Here is a 15994-nt window from a genome sequence, read left to right on the forward strand (position 1 = left end):
TGATGGAGATCCTGCTTCAACAGTTGCAACTTACTTGCTGACTGTTAACGCAAAACTTACCTATTTACACCAAATATTTCAAAACCATAAATATCTAACAATCCCATTAATGAGCATTTTGATTTATCCTGGAAAAAAAACTCTAATAATTATAGCTCTTCAATTAAAGATTAATTATGATATTTGTGATGCATCTTCACAATGTCAAGGTATTACAAAACCTTGTCTATTACCTTGACGTTCAACTACAAGTTGAGACGATCTAAACAAATCACTGCAAGTGCCTATTGATGTCAAGGTATTAGACAGAGTTTTTAATACCTTCATATTGAAAAGAAGCTTGTGATCATTTATTCCAGAATATGGTTGGTGCCATATGAATGTACTTTGGTAATTTCAACCTAAAAAAACGTCTTGTTCCTGATTATTGAGTTCATCCCTTAAGTCTTAAGTCAACGTCATCAGTCTTTTCCACATTGACCGAGATTAAAACACACAACCATTATTTTGCTTAAAAAATTCATGTCATCTTACCTTCTTAGCCAGAGCTTGATTTATTTTCTGTACCATCCATGTAAAAAGACGATCATAAATACCCTTAGCTAGTGCATCTCTTGCGTACATAGCTTGGTCTACATTTAATGGTGTTTTTAACTGAAATAAAAATATTCTTATGAAGGTTGAAGAGCTTCTATATGCTGTTAGTGAAACAAGAAACTTTAACCAAGTCCTTTAAAAATTGGCCGAAAACCAAAAGGAACTATTTGAGATGCCAATGTTCTGGATCTCTCTTTTCTTGATCATTTACCATCATTTTTTTAATCAAGCTCCTCATAAGCTTTACAGAGTTGGTAATGGTGCGGGCATAGGATCGATCTTGGTCAGAGATTTTGTCACCGATTGAGTAAACTCTAGAGTGTGCCCATGCTTCCACAGATTATCGTGTCCCCGACAGGATTTATTCATTTTTCCTTTCAATTGCATGCTCCACACGATTATTGACATGGTGGAAAACGACCAACTGGAGATTTTTGTCTCCTCGTGTCCCTGTGCCAGTCAGTGAATTTCTTGACAAGACTCTAGTCAGCTACAAAAATCCCAACCATGACTGTTGGTGTGCCCACCTGTAGTGGACAAGTTCCAGAACATATGAATACACTTTGAAAATGGTTTTATCAGCCTGTCATCAGAAATAATTCTTGTAAAAAATAAAACGACTAGTCCATGAAAGAGTATAAAAATTTTAGACAGAAACTTGAAAGGGTAAGTGAGTGCCATAAATAACGTAATGATGACTAAGATGGCAAAAAGATTAATTCTTATAAGCAATCATACACAACTAGTGTTATATAATCATCTTTACCTTTTCTCCTCTAGCATCTATAGTTCTATTTTCTAAAGCTGATTCAAAAGTTTTTTCTTGACATCCAAGTAACTGGAATGATTATCATAGACATGATATACAAATGATTGACAAAATAATCAGAATGATTTACACAAAACCAGAAACATGTTGTAACGCATTCTTCAGACAACACTACTGTGACCCTACTGAAGTTTGTCAAGTAGTACGACCTCTCTTGTTTACATTTTGGGACAAGTTCAGATTAAAAATTAATCATTTGATTCATAAAGCCTTTATCATACTTAAAGTGCAGAACAACATACTGAAAAAATTATACTCGCAATCAAGCTTATTCTGATTAAAATGCAGATAAAGAAATTTCATTTCATGTTTTTTCTACAGTTCATCTGTGGAATTTGGACCAATAGCATCAAGATGTTGTCTAAATTCATTCTAACAATCAAATCCACTTTTTAAAGTGATTAGACAATACAAGTCAATGTTTATAAATATATAGTTATATAGTAAGGAAATCTTTTATTGAGCACATCATTTAATTGGTTGAATATTACATGACCTTGAGCAAAAGATGCATACAAATTTTATCAGATCAAGGATTGCAAGTGAAATCACCCTTAGAAAAAGCATAAAAACACACATAGATTTGCTTGTGAATTAGATAGAATCCACCTTCTCAGAAATAGTCTTTAATGTAATACCTGTGCTATTAGTTGACCCTGTGAATGATCTTTTAATCTAGCCATACCCTGATCAGTAACACTGTAAGTTAAGTTTCCAAGATGTAATACAGAAGCTACTATACTGTATAAAGCCTGAAAATATAACATTACAGTTATATCATTTACAGCACAATCCAATTAAAGTAATACTACCTCTTGGGATGACCACAATTTTTAATATTTAATCTTGGCCAAAATGAGTTTATATTTTATCGGAGGACTTACACAGTGTCCAAAAAAACAAAATCACTCAATAATCCATCGCAGCCATAGCATTAAGATAATTATTGAAAAATGCATGACATTTTTTAGAGTTTTTCAGTTATTATCTCATTTGATATAGATGGACAAAGGAAAGACTTCTAAATTTAATAGACATTTATTTAACTTACCTGTTGTTCCTCAGGAGAGAAATCACAAGTTTCCATTGCTTCATGTACAATTCGAAAATTCTGATCATCATGGAGCACTTCACCACTACAATTACCCTACAAATAAAATATATAGAATATTGATCATCATGGAGAACTTCACAACTACAATTACCCTACAAATAAAATATATAGAATTTTGATCATCATGGAGCACTTCACCACTACAATTACCCTACAAATAAAATATATAGAATTTTGATCATCATGGAGCACTTCACCACTACAATTACCCTACAAATAAAATATATAGAATATTGATCATCATGGAGAACTTCACCACTACAATTACCCTACAAATAAAATATATAGAATTTTGATCATCATGGAGCACTTCACCACTACAATTACCCTACAAATAAAATATATAGAATTTTGATCATCATGGAGCACTTCACCACTACAATTACCCTACAAATAAAATATATAGAATTTTGATCATCATGGAGCACTTCACCACTACAATTACCCTACAAATAAAATATATAGAATATTGATCATCATGGAGAACTTCACCACTACAATTACCCTACAAATAAAATATATAGAATTTTGATCATCATGGAGCACTTCACCACTACAATTACCCTACAAATAAAATATATAGAATTTTGATCATCATGGAGCACTTCACCACTACAATTACCCTACAAATAAAATATATAGAATTTTGATCATCATGGAGCACTTCACCACTACAATTACCCTACAAATAAAATATATAGAATTTTGATCATCATGGAGCACTTCACCACTACAATTACCCTACAAATAAAATATATAGAATTTTGATCATTATGGAGCACTTCACCACTACAATTACCCTACAAATAAAATATATAAAATTCTGATTATCATGGAGCACTTCATAACTCTAATTACCTTACAAATAAAATATATCATGGAACAGTTCACCACTACAATTACCCTATAAATAAAATATATTGACTTCTGATCATCATGGAGCACCACCACAATTACCCTATAAATGGAATAGAAAAAAATCATAAATATAACAAAAATATCACTACAATAACTCAAATTTTATACACAAAATTTTGATCTTTACAAGGAAATTCTCCACGACCATTATCTACAAGGTATTAATGGACTTAGATATAAAATACATCATCACATTACATCTCCATGCTACTGCATGAAAAGAGTAAAAATATTTTTTTTTTAGAAAAACTCAAACTCACCTGATTAAGATAGAAATAGCCATCAGAACCTCTATCTAATCTTAATTTCTCTAATAAACTGGGACTACCACCTTGTAACAACTGATAAAATATATGAAAATTTCTCTCTCCCTGACCCTGGTGGACAACACGGGACTTTTCCAACAAATAATTTAATATGTGACCACCAACAGGAGCACCCTGCAATAATAAAATAAAACAAAATCTTTATGGAAATTGCTGAACAACTGATGTACAGTTTCAACAGGCTTTCAAATTGAAGAATTTTGATCAAGTTAAAGGCAATAATCATAACATCTTGGTAGGAGATTTTTGTCACTGATTAGTGTCTTGAGTAAAATCGTGCATGTACCCTTGCTTCCATGATAAGATTATCGCGTCCCCGACAGGATATATAATATCAAACAAGTTAAAGTAAATAAGTTTTTTTTGTCTGACAGACCGTCAAATCAGATTCATTTTCCTTTTCCATAGTGGAAAACAACAGACTGGAGACTTTTACCTCCTCCTTGTTTGTCCTCGAAGTCGGTGACAAATATCTTAGACCGAGACCGTTCGTGTGCCTGCATCTTTAAACTTTGATCTCCAAGATCTTGTCATTCTGCATAACTGCTGCCTATTTTGTGCAAAATGAAAAGTTGGTGGAAGATCCACCATGGACAGAAATGATTTCAATATCCACAATTTATGCCATTGTCTCATCTAAAACATGTATATCATGCTGTTCTTTTTAACCCTTTCAACTCTAGTGGCTGGTTTCCAGACCCACACTAACGCAATGTATATCCTTGCAGCCGGTATACTGGCCGTTACTAACAACGTTAACGTCATACGAGTTCAGAGTATATGAAGTTATATTTCGTTCACACTCAGGGTTCAAAAGGTTAAATCAAAGTCAATACTAATTATTTGGATCTCTACTGTAAAACATTACTATTTCAAATCATTTCATACACTCTGAATTCAATCACATTTAAATCTAATGCAAGCACATTTAAATTGAAATAACGTGGTTCAGGATAAATTAATTCAAAGTGTTTTTTTATAGTATATCATCATACATAAACCCATATTCTTTTTTTTGAAATAATTTAGATACATGTCAATATAAAGCCTGAAGGGTGATATGGTAATCATACGTCACCTTAAGGCTAAAAATTATCATCACTTCTCATAGATATATCATACAAATAGAAATTAAATAGTGAATTTTGATAAACACCTTCTTTTATATAAATGTCATATTAATATTATGACTTACTCTTTCAATTTATACATGTTTTTTTGCCATGGCTTACAATTTCTTTCTGGCAATGTTCACATTTTTTAAATATATACCAACAAATATTTTTTTAGGGTGCGAATATTACAACTTTTCCATAAAATCAAATGAATATTTTCAAAGACAGTCATGTCAATCCACCTTTTTTTAAGAAAATGTGGCCCCTTCACAATGCTTAATTTGAAAGTATTGTTATTAAAATTTTTGCTTTCATTTAATAAATAATAAATACATACCTTATAATCAAACTGTATATCCATATATTTACCAAATCTACTAGAATTATCATTTCTATTGGTTTTAGCATTACCAAAACTCTGGAAAATATGTAACAGTAAATCATAAGCTTGTGAATTTCACTGAAGGTCAATCTTCAGAAGGGACTCAGGCTGAAATAGTCAGTTGTCTGCAGATCTTACAGTGTGTAACTTTGAGTAACATGTTTCAGGCTCTGTTTTAATATTTCTATATTACTCTACAATTGATATATATTATTCAGAAGGGTAGGGACGCAGTCTGAAATAGTCAGTTGTCTGAAGATCGCGCAGTGTGTAACAACATGTTTGTGTTATAACATTTTTATAAAGAAATTTCAATTGGATATATCATTGTATAGCTTCCTGCAGTTTTGAATAAAATAATTTACTTCTAGTCAATCCCCTTGTAGCTCTAAAGTAAATGAATTTTCCTGTGAAATTCTGAAATTATCAAGCAGCATTTTTCCTTCTCAAAATATAACATCAGTTCTCTCCCTTTTAGAAAATAATGTTCGTTCCTATTTGTTATGACACCTGATATCTTTTCATTATGAAATACTTACTCACTTATAATTTATATACTTCCTCATGTGAAAAGTCCCTTTATCTTGGGATTTTTTTTATTAAATATGAGTGCAGAATTCATTCAATAATAAATCTAAATTATTTTGTATAAATTTAGCCTTTTAGTATATATTTAACTCAAATAATATAGTACCATATAAAAATATTGCGGCAATCCTTGCTTAGAAATCTTCGTCACCAAATTTGATTGAGTGTAACTGGTCGGAAAAAAATCTTAATCAGCAGGTGGTCTAGGTCTGGACAGGATTAGATTGGACTGGCCATGCTACTCAAACATTATATCATGGTGAACTGATCAGGCTGAGCTTTACAAATCTTCTGTACATGTGCATTTTCACTTTTTGTGGACCTTTCTGCACTTTTTTATTAGAGAGCGAACACTTACATCTGTGGGCCTTCAGTAAGAAAGCGCAAATAGTCATTTTTATGCCAGAAATGGCATTCAGTATACCGGTGAAAATAGTCATTTTTATCAGGAACAGTCATGGTTGGCTTTATTGGCTTTATCAAAAATGTTCCTTAATCTTTTAAATCAGTTCACAACAAAGGGAAGAGAAATGTTGCACAAACAAGATAATATAATTAATCACATCCTGAATAATAATAGAATTGAGGTGACATAAGAGTTTACAGTTAATATTGACAATCTAAATATATAACACAAGTTTCTGTTGTTATAACAATATTGACAGTGATGATGTTTGTTTTAAATTCCTTCTGCATACATCAACATTTTAAATTAACAACAGTTTGCCAAAAATATTATTAGAATGTTAATCAACATCCTCTATAGTTTTAATTTGTTATCCTATATAGAATGTGTTAAAGTAGAGCTGACTCATCGGCATGAGAAACTGTCTCACAATCTTCCTGAGTTAAATCTTCTAAATACTTGAACAATTTTGAACTATGAATCAATTTCATAAGGATTCTGCTGTATAAGCTTGCATTAAGGTTTTCATTGGACTAAGATTATTCTATTGTATGCAACAGATATGTCCATTAACTATCAAAGCTAGTGTCCACATACATGTTTTTATGGGAGTTCTCACACCATGTAATAAGTGGCATGAAAACATTGAGAAAACCCTAATTAGCATTTCAATAGTTCCTTGTCCACTAACCTCCATAGGGTTTTTAATTATTATCGCTTGGCGTGTTAGCCAATGAAATTGCCAAGAAAACGTGGGCATATTTCTGAAAAACTTATCCTAATATGAGAATAGTTGCCAAACCAAGTGGTGATATTCGCCAAAAGTTGATCCAGTGACTTCTTATTTCAGCTTGTTTATTGTAGATATAAAGTGCTTGAACTAATTGACTTCAATGTCACTGTCTGAATGACCAAATATGGCATATATGAGGTCACCCTCGATATATGTGAAACCTTGTCCAAACTGAAGAATTGTTACTGGCTTTTGAATGCTTTCAAAGTGAGAAAAACTTCAACCCACCTCTAAAATAGGATTTGATTGTAACAATCTGTTTTTTACTCTTTCAACATCTTCAGAATGGGTACTACTAGCAGCTATATATTGTAAGATTTTCTTGGAGGCTTCAGTCTTTCCGGCGCCAGATTCTCCTGATATTAATATACATTGATCATGATTCTCACCCCTCATAGAACGATACGAGGCATCAGCTATAGCAAATCTGAAACATAAAGGAAAGAAACTTTAGAAGAAGGAAAACAAAATATTTCAAAAAGTGGAAGCACCAGCTTCAATATAATAGCTTTTCCTGATGTACATTGTTTAATAATTTTTTTGTTCACATTTTCTAACTTTTGATTGGAAAACACCATTAGTTTAATGTCAGAAAACATGCTTACAGATGGGTTTCTTTATTTTTTTAGAGTCAAATTAAGCAAACTATTAGATTAATTGGTGTTTCTAATGAATTATCATGTACTCTTAATCATATCATTATGGTCTTATTGCATATAATTAAGAGTTTTAACCAATCATAAATGTCCATGTATATACAGTTTGGATAAACAAAAAAAAGAATTTTTGACCTTTCTTGATCGGTCACTCATTGGAATTCTGCTGGTAATTCTCTTCTAATTTAGCTAATAATGAATTAATTATGGACATTTGAGACAAACTGGTATTTTTCCAAGCCATTAGAACACCTGTACTTTATATTCATATCAGGGGATATAAAAATAAGTGAACCCATCTTTGAGATGATAATCTTAAATATTCAGGAATATGCATGTACATATTGTGTATGTGAAAAAATGGTTACTGAATATTTACATATCTTATATGTATCTCTGTAATGAAATGAGGAACTAATTTGATGAGGAAGATTATCAGTTGAAAATAACCAGATAAGGATGCAACTATGTAAATAGTTTATTTATCTATTGAGAGGGTTTAGAAGTAGTTAAATCACTTTTTAGAATCAACATAAAAAAGGGGAAATTCATTTAATTAAACTCATTTTGACATGTAGTAGTTTTTTCAATTTTTATAAATGTTGTTTTTTAAATTGCATTAACAAGTGGGTTAAAATTCATTCTTTCAACTTCATTCTTCATACTTAAATACCAAGTTTCATGAAAATCTGTCAAAATCTGTAGATAATATAGCATTTTTAATATTATTTCTAGATAACAAAGGGTTAATATCAGGGAAAAAGCTTGCCTTCAATCTTGATCTTTATTACTGTATTCTATTTAACTATACAAAGTTTTTCCAAATCCTATAGATACTTTAGCGTTTAATGGATGGGCATACATAGTGCCTACAATATTTAAGATAACTAGTTCTCTAGCCCGGATTTGCTTTAATTGTGCTAACTATACATTGACTTTTTAAGTGGATCTTAAAGATAGGCTATATTTAACTTCAATAACCACCTTCATGAACACAAGAAATATTTAAAAGTCTAACTGTCTTCAAACAATTGAAAGGTCATAAGAGTGAAAAGGGTGGACTGTAATTTACTTATTTGACAATGATTCAAATTTACACGATTCAACCCAAAAATAACTTCCACTCATCCACTAACATAGTTCTAGAGATGACATAACAGTGTACCATTGTCTTTCTCAAGTCAACAACCACATTTCTCATTGATTTCTTAACTCGTGTTATCTAGGATTTAGGATGTGCACAAGACAAAAAGTCAACATACACGTAAATAGATAGAAGTCGATCATCCAAAAAACTTCATGCTCTTAAATTTTAGTCCTTAAAGGGACAGATGCATCATTTTGGTCGGGAAAATGTGTAAATTTTCTTCAGAATTACTAGAAATCTACAAATATGGCAAAATTCCTTCAAAAATACTTCAAACTAGGAATTTTACTCTCTATTTCTATATATGTCTTTTCTATATATAAGAGATAATCTTAAATTGACGAGTCGTCATTTTAACTTTCAAACTCAGATAATTCTGGCCACACATGGATTTGAAGGCTCAAATATCAACAGTGAGCTATGAATACTATTACTGATTGACATGGCTATAAAATTCGAGTTTCTGAGACTAAGGTATAATTGGTCAAAAAGAATCCCTTTAAAGGTATAGTGCCAGATAGATTTCCTTATTACTTATTTCTTATAAAGAATTATCATAATAATTATAAGCCACACTAAATAATGCTTTAAGCACGTCAAATTGTTTTTTTTTTTTTGCCAAAACCTTGAATCATAATTTTGTTCATATCGATCAATCTTTTTTTTCTCGATAAAATTTCATTTTAAGATGCTTCTTTAACCAATCTGCTGACATCTTTTGTTTTATATCATTCAAAGGAAAATTTTAAAATCCTTTAGTACTTGTTAAAGCTTCAGCTATAAGTTAATTATTCGACACAAACATTTGTTTCAGCTATTTTTCTGTGTTTTCAGATTTCATATTCTTATTGCTTTTTTAAAAAAAATTAATCATAGGTGCTGAAATAACATTGATGGTTTGTGCTTGTATGCAATATCATGTTACACTTGCACTCATGTTAAAATTAGAAACTTATGGAGAGATTTTCATTATGAAACTTATATTGGGTTGAATTTTAGGCAGCCTGTTGGAGACGGGGTAGATTGACTCAAATATGAGATTAGGGGTTTGCTATTGCAAAGGAGTTCAAAATTTTGAAAAATAGAATTAATTTCGTGCATTCTGACACATTTTGGGGAAAAAATGTAGCTCCACTGGGGCTGCCACTGTCATTATAGCCTACAGCAAGTTTTACATTTTCATAATTAGAAGAGTATCATATACAAACCTCTAAATAATACATCATTAAGTTTGATTTAGATTGAAATATAATATATATGATATTGATTGTTGCCATGGTTATTATGATACTTATCTTACAAAAAATATAGATCAAAATTATCCCCAAACAAACCATTTAATTTTTTTTATTAACCATGTGTTTTTGATATCACTTTTTACCTCTTATTTTCAGCTTAAAGTAAGATTTTTTGGAAAAAATCATGAAATTTCTTATATTATATTCCCACTTGTATATGTATGTTTCCCTTTAATTGCAGACAAACTAGACTGCTGAATTTTATCTTAAAATGATAGGGAGAACTCAAACTGAGATCTTTTTATTGAAAGAGCAAATATTTAGAGAACTTTTATTTCTATAACAAATATAACTCATTCAAAATACGAAAAAGTCAAAATTGAATGTTGTATACCTTGACTTCAATTGCCACCTTTCTTGTATCATCAGCAATTTGATTGGATTGTACGCTATCCAGTACAGACCATGAGAGCCCTCAACAAAAAGTCATAATCTTGAAACAATCTTTACCACAAGATCTCTGATTGGTTGTATTTTCTAGAGTAAAATCCAATAAAATCGCTGCAGTTTGTGATCAATACAAGAAAGGTGGCTATTGCAGTCAAGGTATACAACAAAGTTTGTAATAGCTTGACATTATGAACTACCAACGAGTGTAAAATGTACATCATTACAAAACCACAAAAATGTGACTTGTTTCCTATTGTCCCTCGGGGTAACTTTATTCAAATTGGTGCATAATAAATATGATCTATTGATTTAGTAAGAAGGAAATCAAGTCAACAACACCTCATTACTAGATTAATTTCTCATTTTACCACTCAAACAACACATACTCTATTGATTCATTAATATCCTTCATACTACATCACAATAATCCATTAGCACCAATCATTGGCTACTGTCTTTGCAAGTTCGTTATCAGATTTTTACAAATTATTGTCAAGAATCAGAATATAAGCTTGAAAATAGTGCTGTTAGATAGGCATAGATTGAATCCAACCGTGTTGTTAGGGTGGGGTCCATGGGGGCTGGGACCCAGCTACCTTCTTCAGATTAGCAGAGATTGATTCATTTACAGTGTCTTTATACATATTGGTACGTTTTTGGCAACTCAAAATGGACTAGTCAGAAATGAGTTCTCTGGGTCTCAAATGTTCTGAGTAGGCTACAAAATCTGAGCCGCAGCACCAATTCATTCCTGGTGATGGGGCCGATTGAATCTGCATTGATAAAAATTTTATTTGTTTTTACAGACGACAATTTCAGTCAAAATTTTGAATTATTTAGTATTATGTTTTGAGGGGGAATTTTGTTTCTTGTTTATGTGTACTGAAAAAAACTTTTCCATGCAAAGGTAGTCTAAGATTATTTTGAGTCACGATTCTGAATAAAGGAAACAAAATGGCTACTCACACATGTGGTGGTAATTCATAAAAGTTGACATTGCGATATGTTTCAATAAATTTTTGATTGTAGATATCTAATTCATGATAGGGGTTCACTGATACCAATACTGGTCCTATATAAGTCTGAAAACATAATAACAAACATCTTAAAATAGTTGCCTTGAAATTCATGTGTGTCCAGGCCACATATTCATTAATCGATCTAATCGCTAAGATATTCTAGGCTCCTTACTTCTAACACTGTTTCTAGAATGTATTTAGTTTAAGATATAGGCAATATAAATTTAATATATAAAAAAACATAAATCGCAAGATTCCTAGGGGGAAATCATTTTCAGAATTTTGTTTATTTCAAATTTTGATTTAAGAAAACTCAGACAAGGACACGAGGGAAATCTCATAGACAAGAAAACACTTTTGGATGGCCTTCTTACTCATATTTAAATATATCGGTAAATAAATAAACAAATGAATAGTCAGGAGTTTTACGTCCTACTTTTCTGCACCATGTGGGCTAATGAAGACAGGCAACATCATGCAGGGTACAATGAGGGAAATTTTGTCAGGACAGCAGCATTAGCCTGCTCTTTTTCGATTTCCAACTGTCGAGGGAACTTTAACATGCACAGTCTGTAGCACAAGGTTTTAATATATTGGTGGCAATGATTTCCATTTGAACCGAGGCAAGTCCTACCAATGTTCTGTTCTTAATTCTAGACGCCAGGGGGATACTAATAAGGATGAATTATCAGTTACTTACATAAATTAAGTTTCCTTCAAATCGTTTGCGTAGATTGTTAAGAAAGGCATCTTGACTTTTGTAATCTTCTAATAAAACAAAATCTTGGACCCCAAGATGATCTCGTCTGTGTAGTTCATTCTCCATAGTTTTTGATTGGTGTAGTTTGATGGGACTAGATGACTGGTATTATAATAGTTAAGTCAGTTAGTCATGGTTTTCTCTACATGTATAATAGTGCTGCTATTCTAGTCTGTAAAATACAAAACATTCAACTTGATTAAAACAATGATTCAATCATAGAAATTAACATTCTTGTGATCCATTTAGATATAGTCGTCTAAATATTTACATTACCAGCTGAAATAGCTGACCATCTATGGCACTGATAAAAAAAAAGTAGAAATCTGACATGTGACTCCACTACATTTAAATGGATTATAAAGAGTTTCTAAAATTTGTATGTGTGTTGGGCATCAAACACTTAGTTTTAATGGAATTGCGGGAACCACAGACATCTGATTAAAAATGGGAACGGTGCAAATTGATGCTATCAGTCTCCCCGATAATTTAGAAATCCTCTTTACAATCCCTTTAAACAAACAAGTATAATGTGGCGGTTGAGACTGGTCACTTCCATGTCACTTTACAAAGTTCTGGAAATCAGAATGACACAAAAAATAGAACCTGGATGCAATGTGCCGGAAAACTTCTTCCCAAGATTTTTCATTACTTGACAATATTCCGGATTTTAATATTGCGCAACAGGGAAATTTATATAGAGTTATATGAGAAAAGCTCTTTTGATGTGGCTTAAGTCATAATCCTTTACTGCAGAGTAATGGAAAAACTTTCAAAGGAAATGTTGAGAAAATTCAAAATTGTTACGATTCTTTCAATTTAGGCTTAGAGCATACATAAGTGGTTTCAATATATACAAGAATGTCAAATTCAAACACAATGAGTTCAATTATAGAACACAATGTGCATTACATCAAAGCAAGTACAACTTTAGTTTTCTTTCAACCACAGAAATGAAATGAATGGAGTCCTTTTGGAGCCCTAATTGACCTAATGAAGATGGGCAATATCCTGAAATGTGCAATGAGGGAAATTTTGCTAGGCCAGCAGCATCAGCTTACTTGTTTTTGATTTCTAACTGTCAAGGGATTTTGTAGCACACAGGCCTTGGTTTATTGTCCAATTCCTATCTGAACGACCAGACGCTTTTTCTATGTCAGCCCCTCTTTCCATAACACACTATAGAAAGCCATAATAACACTAGAGAGATGTCAAGGAAAACTCAAGAGAGCTGACTTAAGCTAGTCAAAGGTGTGTAAAGATCAAGAAATTAGTTGACAATATTTGATAGCAAACAAACTACAAATACTGTCAACTTTTCAACATAAATCAGTCTTTAGTCGAACAAACTCAAAGAGAAAATATGAACACATAAGATTATTTTTTGAATATCAACCCTGTCAGACTTTCGTCACTCAATATGTAATGAGTGAAATTTGACAAGCACAGCATGCACACTGTATCAAACCTCAATTTACTTCCTGGTATGATCAACTGTTTTGCCATAACCACAATGAAACCTTATACAATCTCAACCTATTAGAAATTTAATCCCTAACCTTCATCGGTAACTGTTATGGAATCAAAATTTATTAGATACACTACACTTGCTATAAGTTACATGACTCTAGGAAGTATAGTTTATCAATGACAATACAAGAAATATCTTTATTTTATTAGTAAATAAATAAAATATCCCTACTGTATATCACCTAAATCCTGAATAGATCACAGTAAAATATGGTGATATTGTTTACATCACTCAAATAAGAGTATATATTCATCAGTAGATATACCTGGTGTCATAAATAACATAACAGGATCCTTATATTATTCAATAAATCCAAAAAACTTGATAATTGTCCATAAATATGCAATTAACTATTGAAAAACATTTAATATTAAGATTAAGCGTTTTTCAATAATTACTTAGTTTTATGAAGTTTCTAATTTTCCAGATTTTACAGGGATTCTGTTGTAACTTTATGACACCAGGTAAGTTTACTAATGAATATATACTCATATTGATCATTTTAAGACATAGTATCACTTTAAACCTTACTTATTTGTTAAATAAAAGTTTTCAATGCATGGGTAAAGAGTATTTCAAAATTTTACAAGACCAAAATTAAAGGAAATGACTACTCAACACCAGGTAGATATTCGAAGGCACAGTTTCTGGTACCAGAATTTTGCTTACCTTGCGGAGTTTTTATCCAAAGGCACTTTAATTGCTAACAGACGACAAAACCAAATGACTACAGACTAGGATAGCCTATAAGATATCCTATTTAAGTGAAATTACAGTATTTGTAACTAAAGCCTGACCTTTACAAGGTGACAAATATTTAGTAGTTTGATACAAAATTAAAGCATGAGTAGTAGAGTTTACATAACATCAATTTGTAATACAAAGCTACCTCAATAGTTTTCTCTAAAATATTTATTTGGGGTCTCCATTAGACATTATTATACGCTGAAACTTTTAAAGAAGATCTGTCTGCAAGAATATGATTCAATAATTCAATATTAGTTGACCATTGACTACCTCAAAGAAATTCAAAAATTGAACACCTTATGCTTAAAGTGGGGCTGGATGATTCACTCTTACTTTCTACACAAGACGTCATCAACAAATACAGTAAAAACTGTATAAGAGATCACGCAGGGGAAAATTCAAAGACGGTCTCTTACTGGAGGTGGTCTCTTATGAGAGAATTGAGTCGGCTGAAACAATGTTATTCCTTTAACAATGGTCCATTTACTACAGCATTCCAGCAGGAAAGTCTTTAAAAAAACTCCCAAGTTAATTTGTTGATTTCTTCATTGCCGGTGAACCGCTTCACACGTTTCCAATCGGGAGAAAATCAAATCAAAATCCTCCATAATTTCCAACACCTATTTCATCGGCAATTTGTCGACCACTTTTCCCGGCTTTCGCCAAGATGATGACCTTGACCCTTTCATTTAATGTTAAACCTTTACTGTAGGCTTTGACATTTTGAATATGAATGGCTCATGCTTAGCTGCCTTTTTATATCGATAATAGACAGACATTAATCATTAACAAGCTATAAAATTAATCCTTAGACCGATTAGCGAAAATCTCTATTAATCTCACCAATGTGTGAAACAACGCGATGTTTAATCAAGGGAGGTAATAAGTGTCATGGTCGCTTAATTGACTCAATATGATTACACGGGAGTGCAAATACACGGTCGCTGGTCGCCCGAATGAAGGTGTTCACTTATCAGTCGTTAATTACATTGAAAATTATTGCTGAATAAAGGTGGTCGCGTGAGCAGGATATACTGTATTCAAAATATAACATCTCCTAAAAAGACGGATAATTATGGATTTACATTACAAAGAAGGCTCAAATTTGGACTGTAAGCTGTGAATACTTTTAATGACTAGCTAAGCTGAACAATTCTTGTTTTTGAGAACATGGTACTCTTAAAAATGGCAAAACATGGACTTTAAGTGACACCAAATACATATATAAGATCACAAAGTATTATGTTTTAGCAAAAATATTAAAGTTGTTTACATTTGGTGATAAATAATTTAGCTTTGAAGTGCAATTACTTAGATCAAAGTTTTTCAAAGTCTTCAAAAACACTGCCTGATAATACAACTATTCTACACATTTTAC

The 15994-nt window shown here is 31.8% G+C and overlaps 2 protein-coding genes across 2 annotated transcripts in view; both read right to left on the reverse strand.

The window, feature by feature from the left end:
* LOTGIDRAFT_238422 (hypothetical protein) overlaps positions 1–6972 on the reverse strand; it is a gene marked incomplete at its 5' end in the record, with an annotated part of 41686 nt that extends 34714 nt beyond the window's left edge. The window contains 13 exons of the mRNA XM_009050138.1: positions 535–654; positions 1364–1435; positions 2065–2178; positions 2478–2573; positions 2632–2691; positions 2750–2809; positions 2868–2927; positions 2986–3045; positions 3104–3163; positions 3222–3281; positions 3719–3898; positions 5237–5317; positions 6967–6972. Coding sequence (XP_009048386.1) covers positions 535–654; positions 1364–1435; positions 2065–2178; positions 2478–2573; positions 2632–2691; positions 2750–2809; positions 2868–2927; positions 2986–3045; positions 3104–3163; positions 3222–3281; positions 3719–3898; positions 5237–5317; positions 6967–6972 — 1029 coding nt within the window. The remainder of the gene's footprint in view (positions 1–534; positions 655–1363; positions 1436–2064; positions 2179–2477; positions 2574–2631; positions 2692–2749; positions 2810–2867; positions 2928–2985; positions 3046–3103; positions 3164–3221; positions 3282–3718; positions 3899–5236; positions 5318–6966) is intronic.
* Positions 6973–7287: 315 nt separating this feature from the next.
* LOTGIDRAFT_180353 (hypothetical protein) lies at positions 7288–12404 on the reverse strand (the record flags this gene model as incomplete). Its single annotated transcript, XM_009050139.1, has 3 exons — positions 7288–7495; positions 11526–11641; positions 12279–12404. 3 exons carry the CDS (start codon positions 12402–12404, stop codon positions 7288–7290), a joined length of 450 nt encoding a protein of 149 aa, XP_009048387.1.
* Positions 12405–15994: the final 3590 nt, after the last annotated feature.

Source organism: Lottia gigantea (genome assembly GCF_000327385.1).
Source record: "Lottia gigantea unplaced genomic scaffold LOTGIsca_145, whole genome shotgun sequence".
NCBI lineage: Eukaryota > Metazoa > Mollusca > Gastropoda > Lottiidae > Lottia > Lottia gigantea.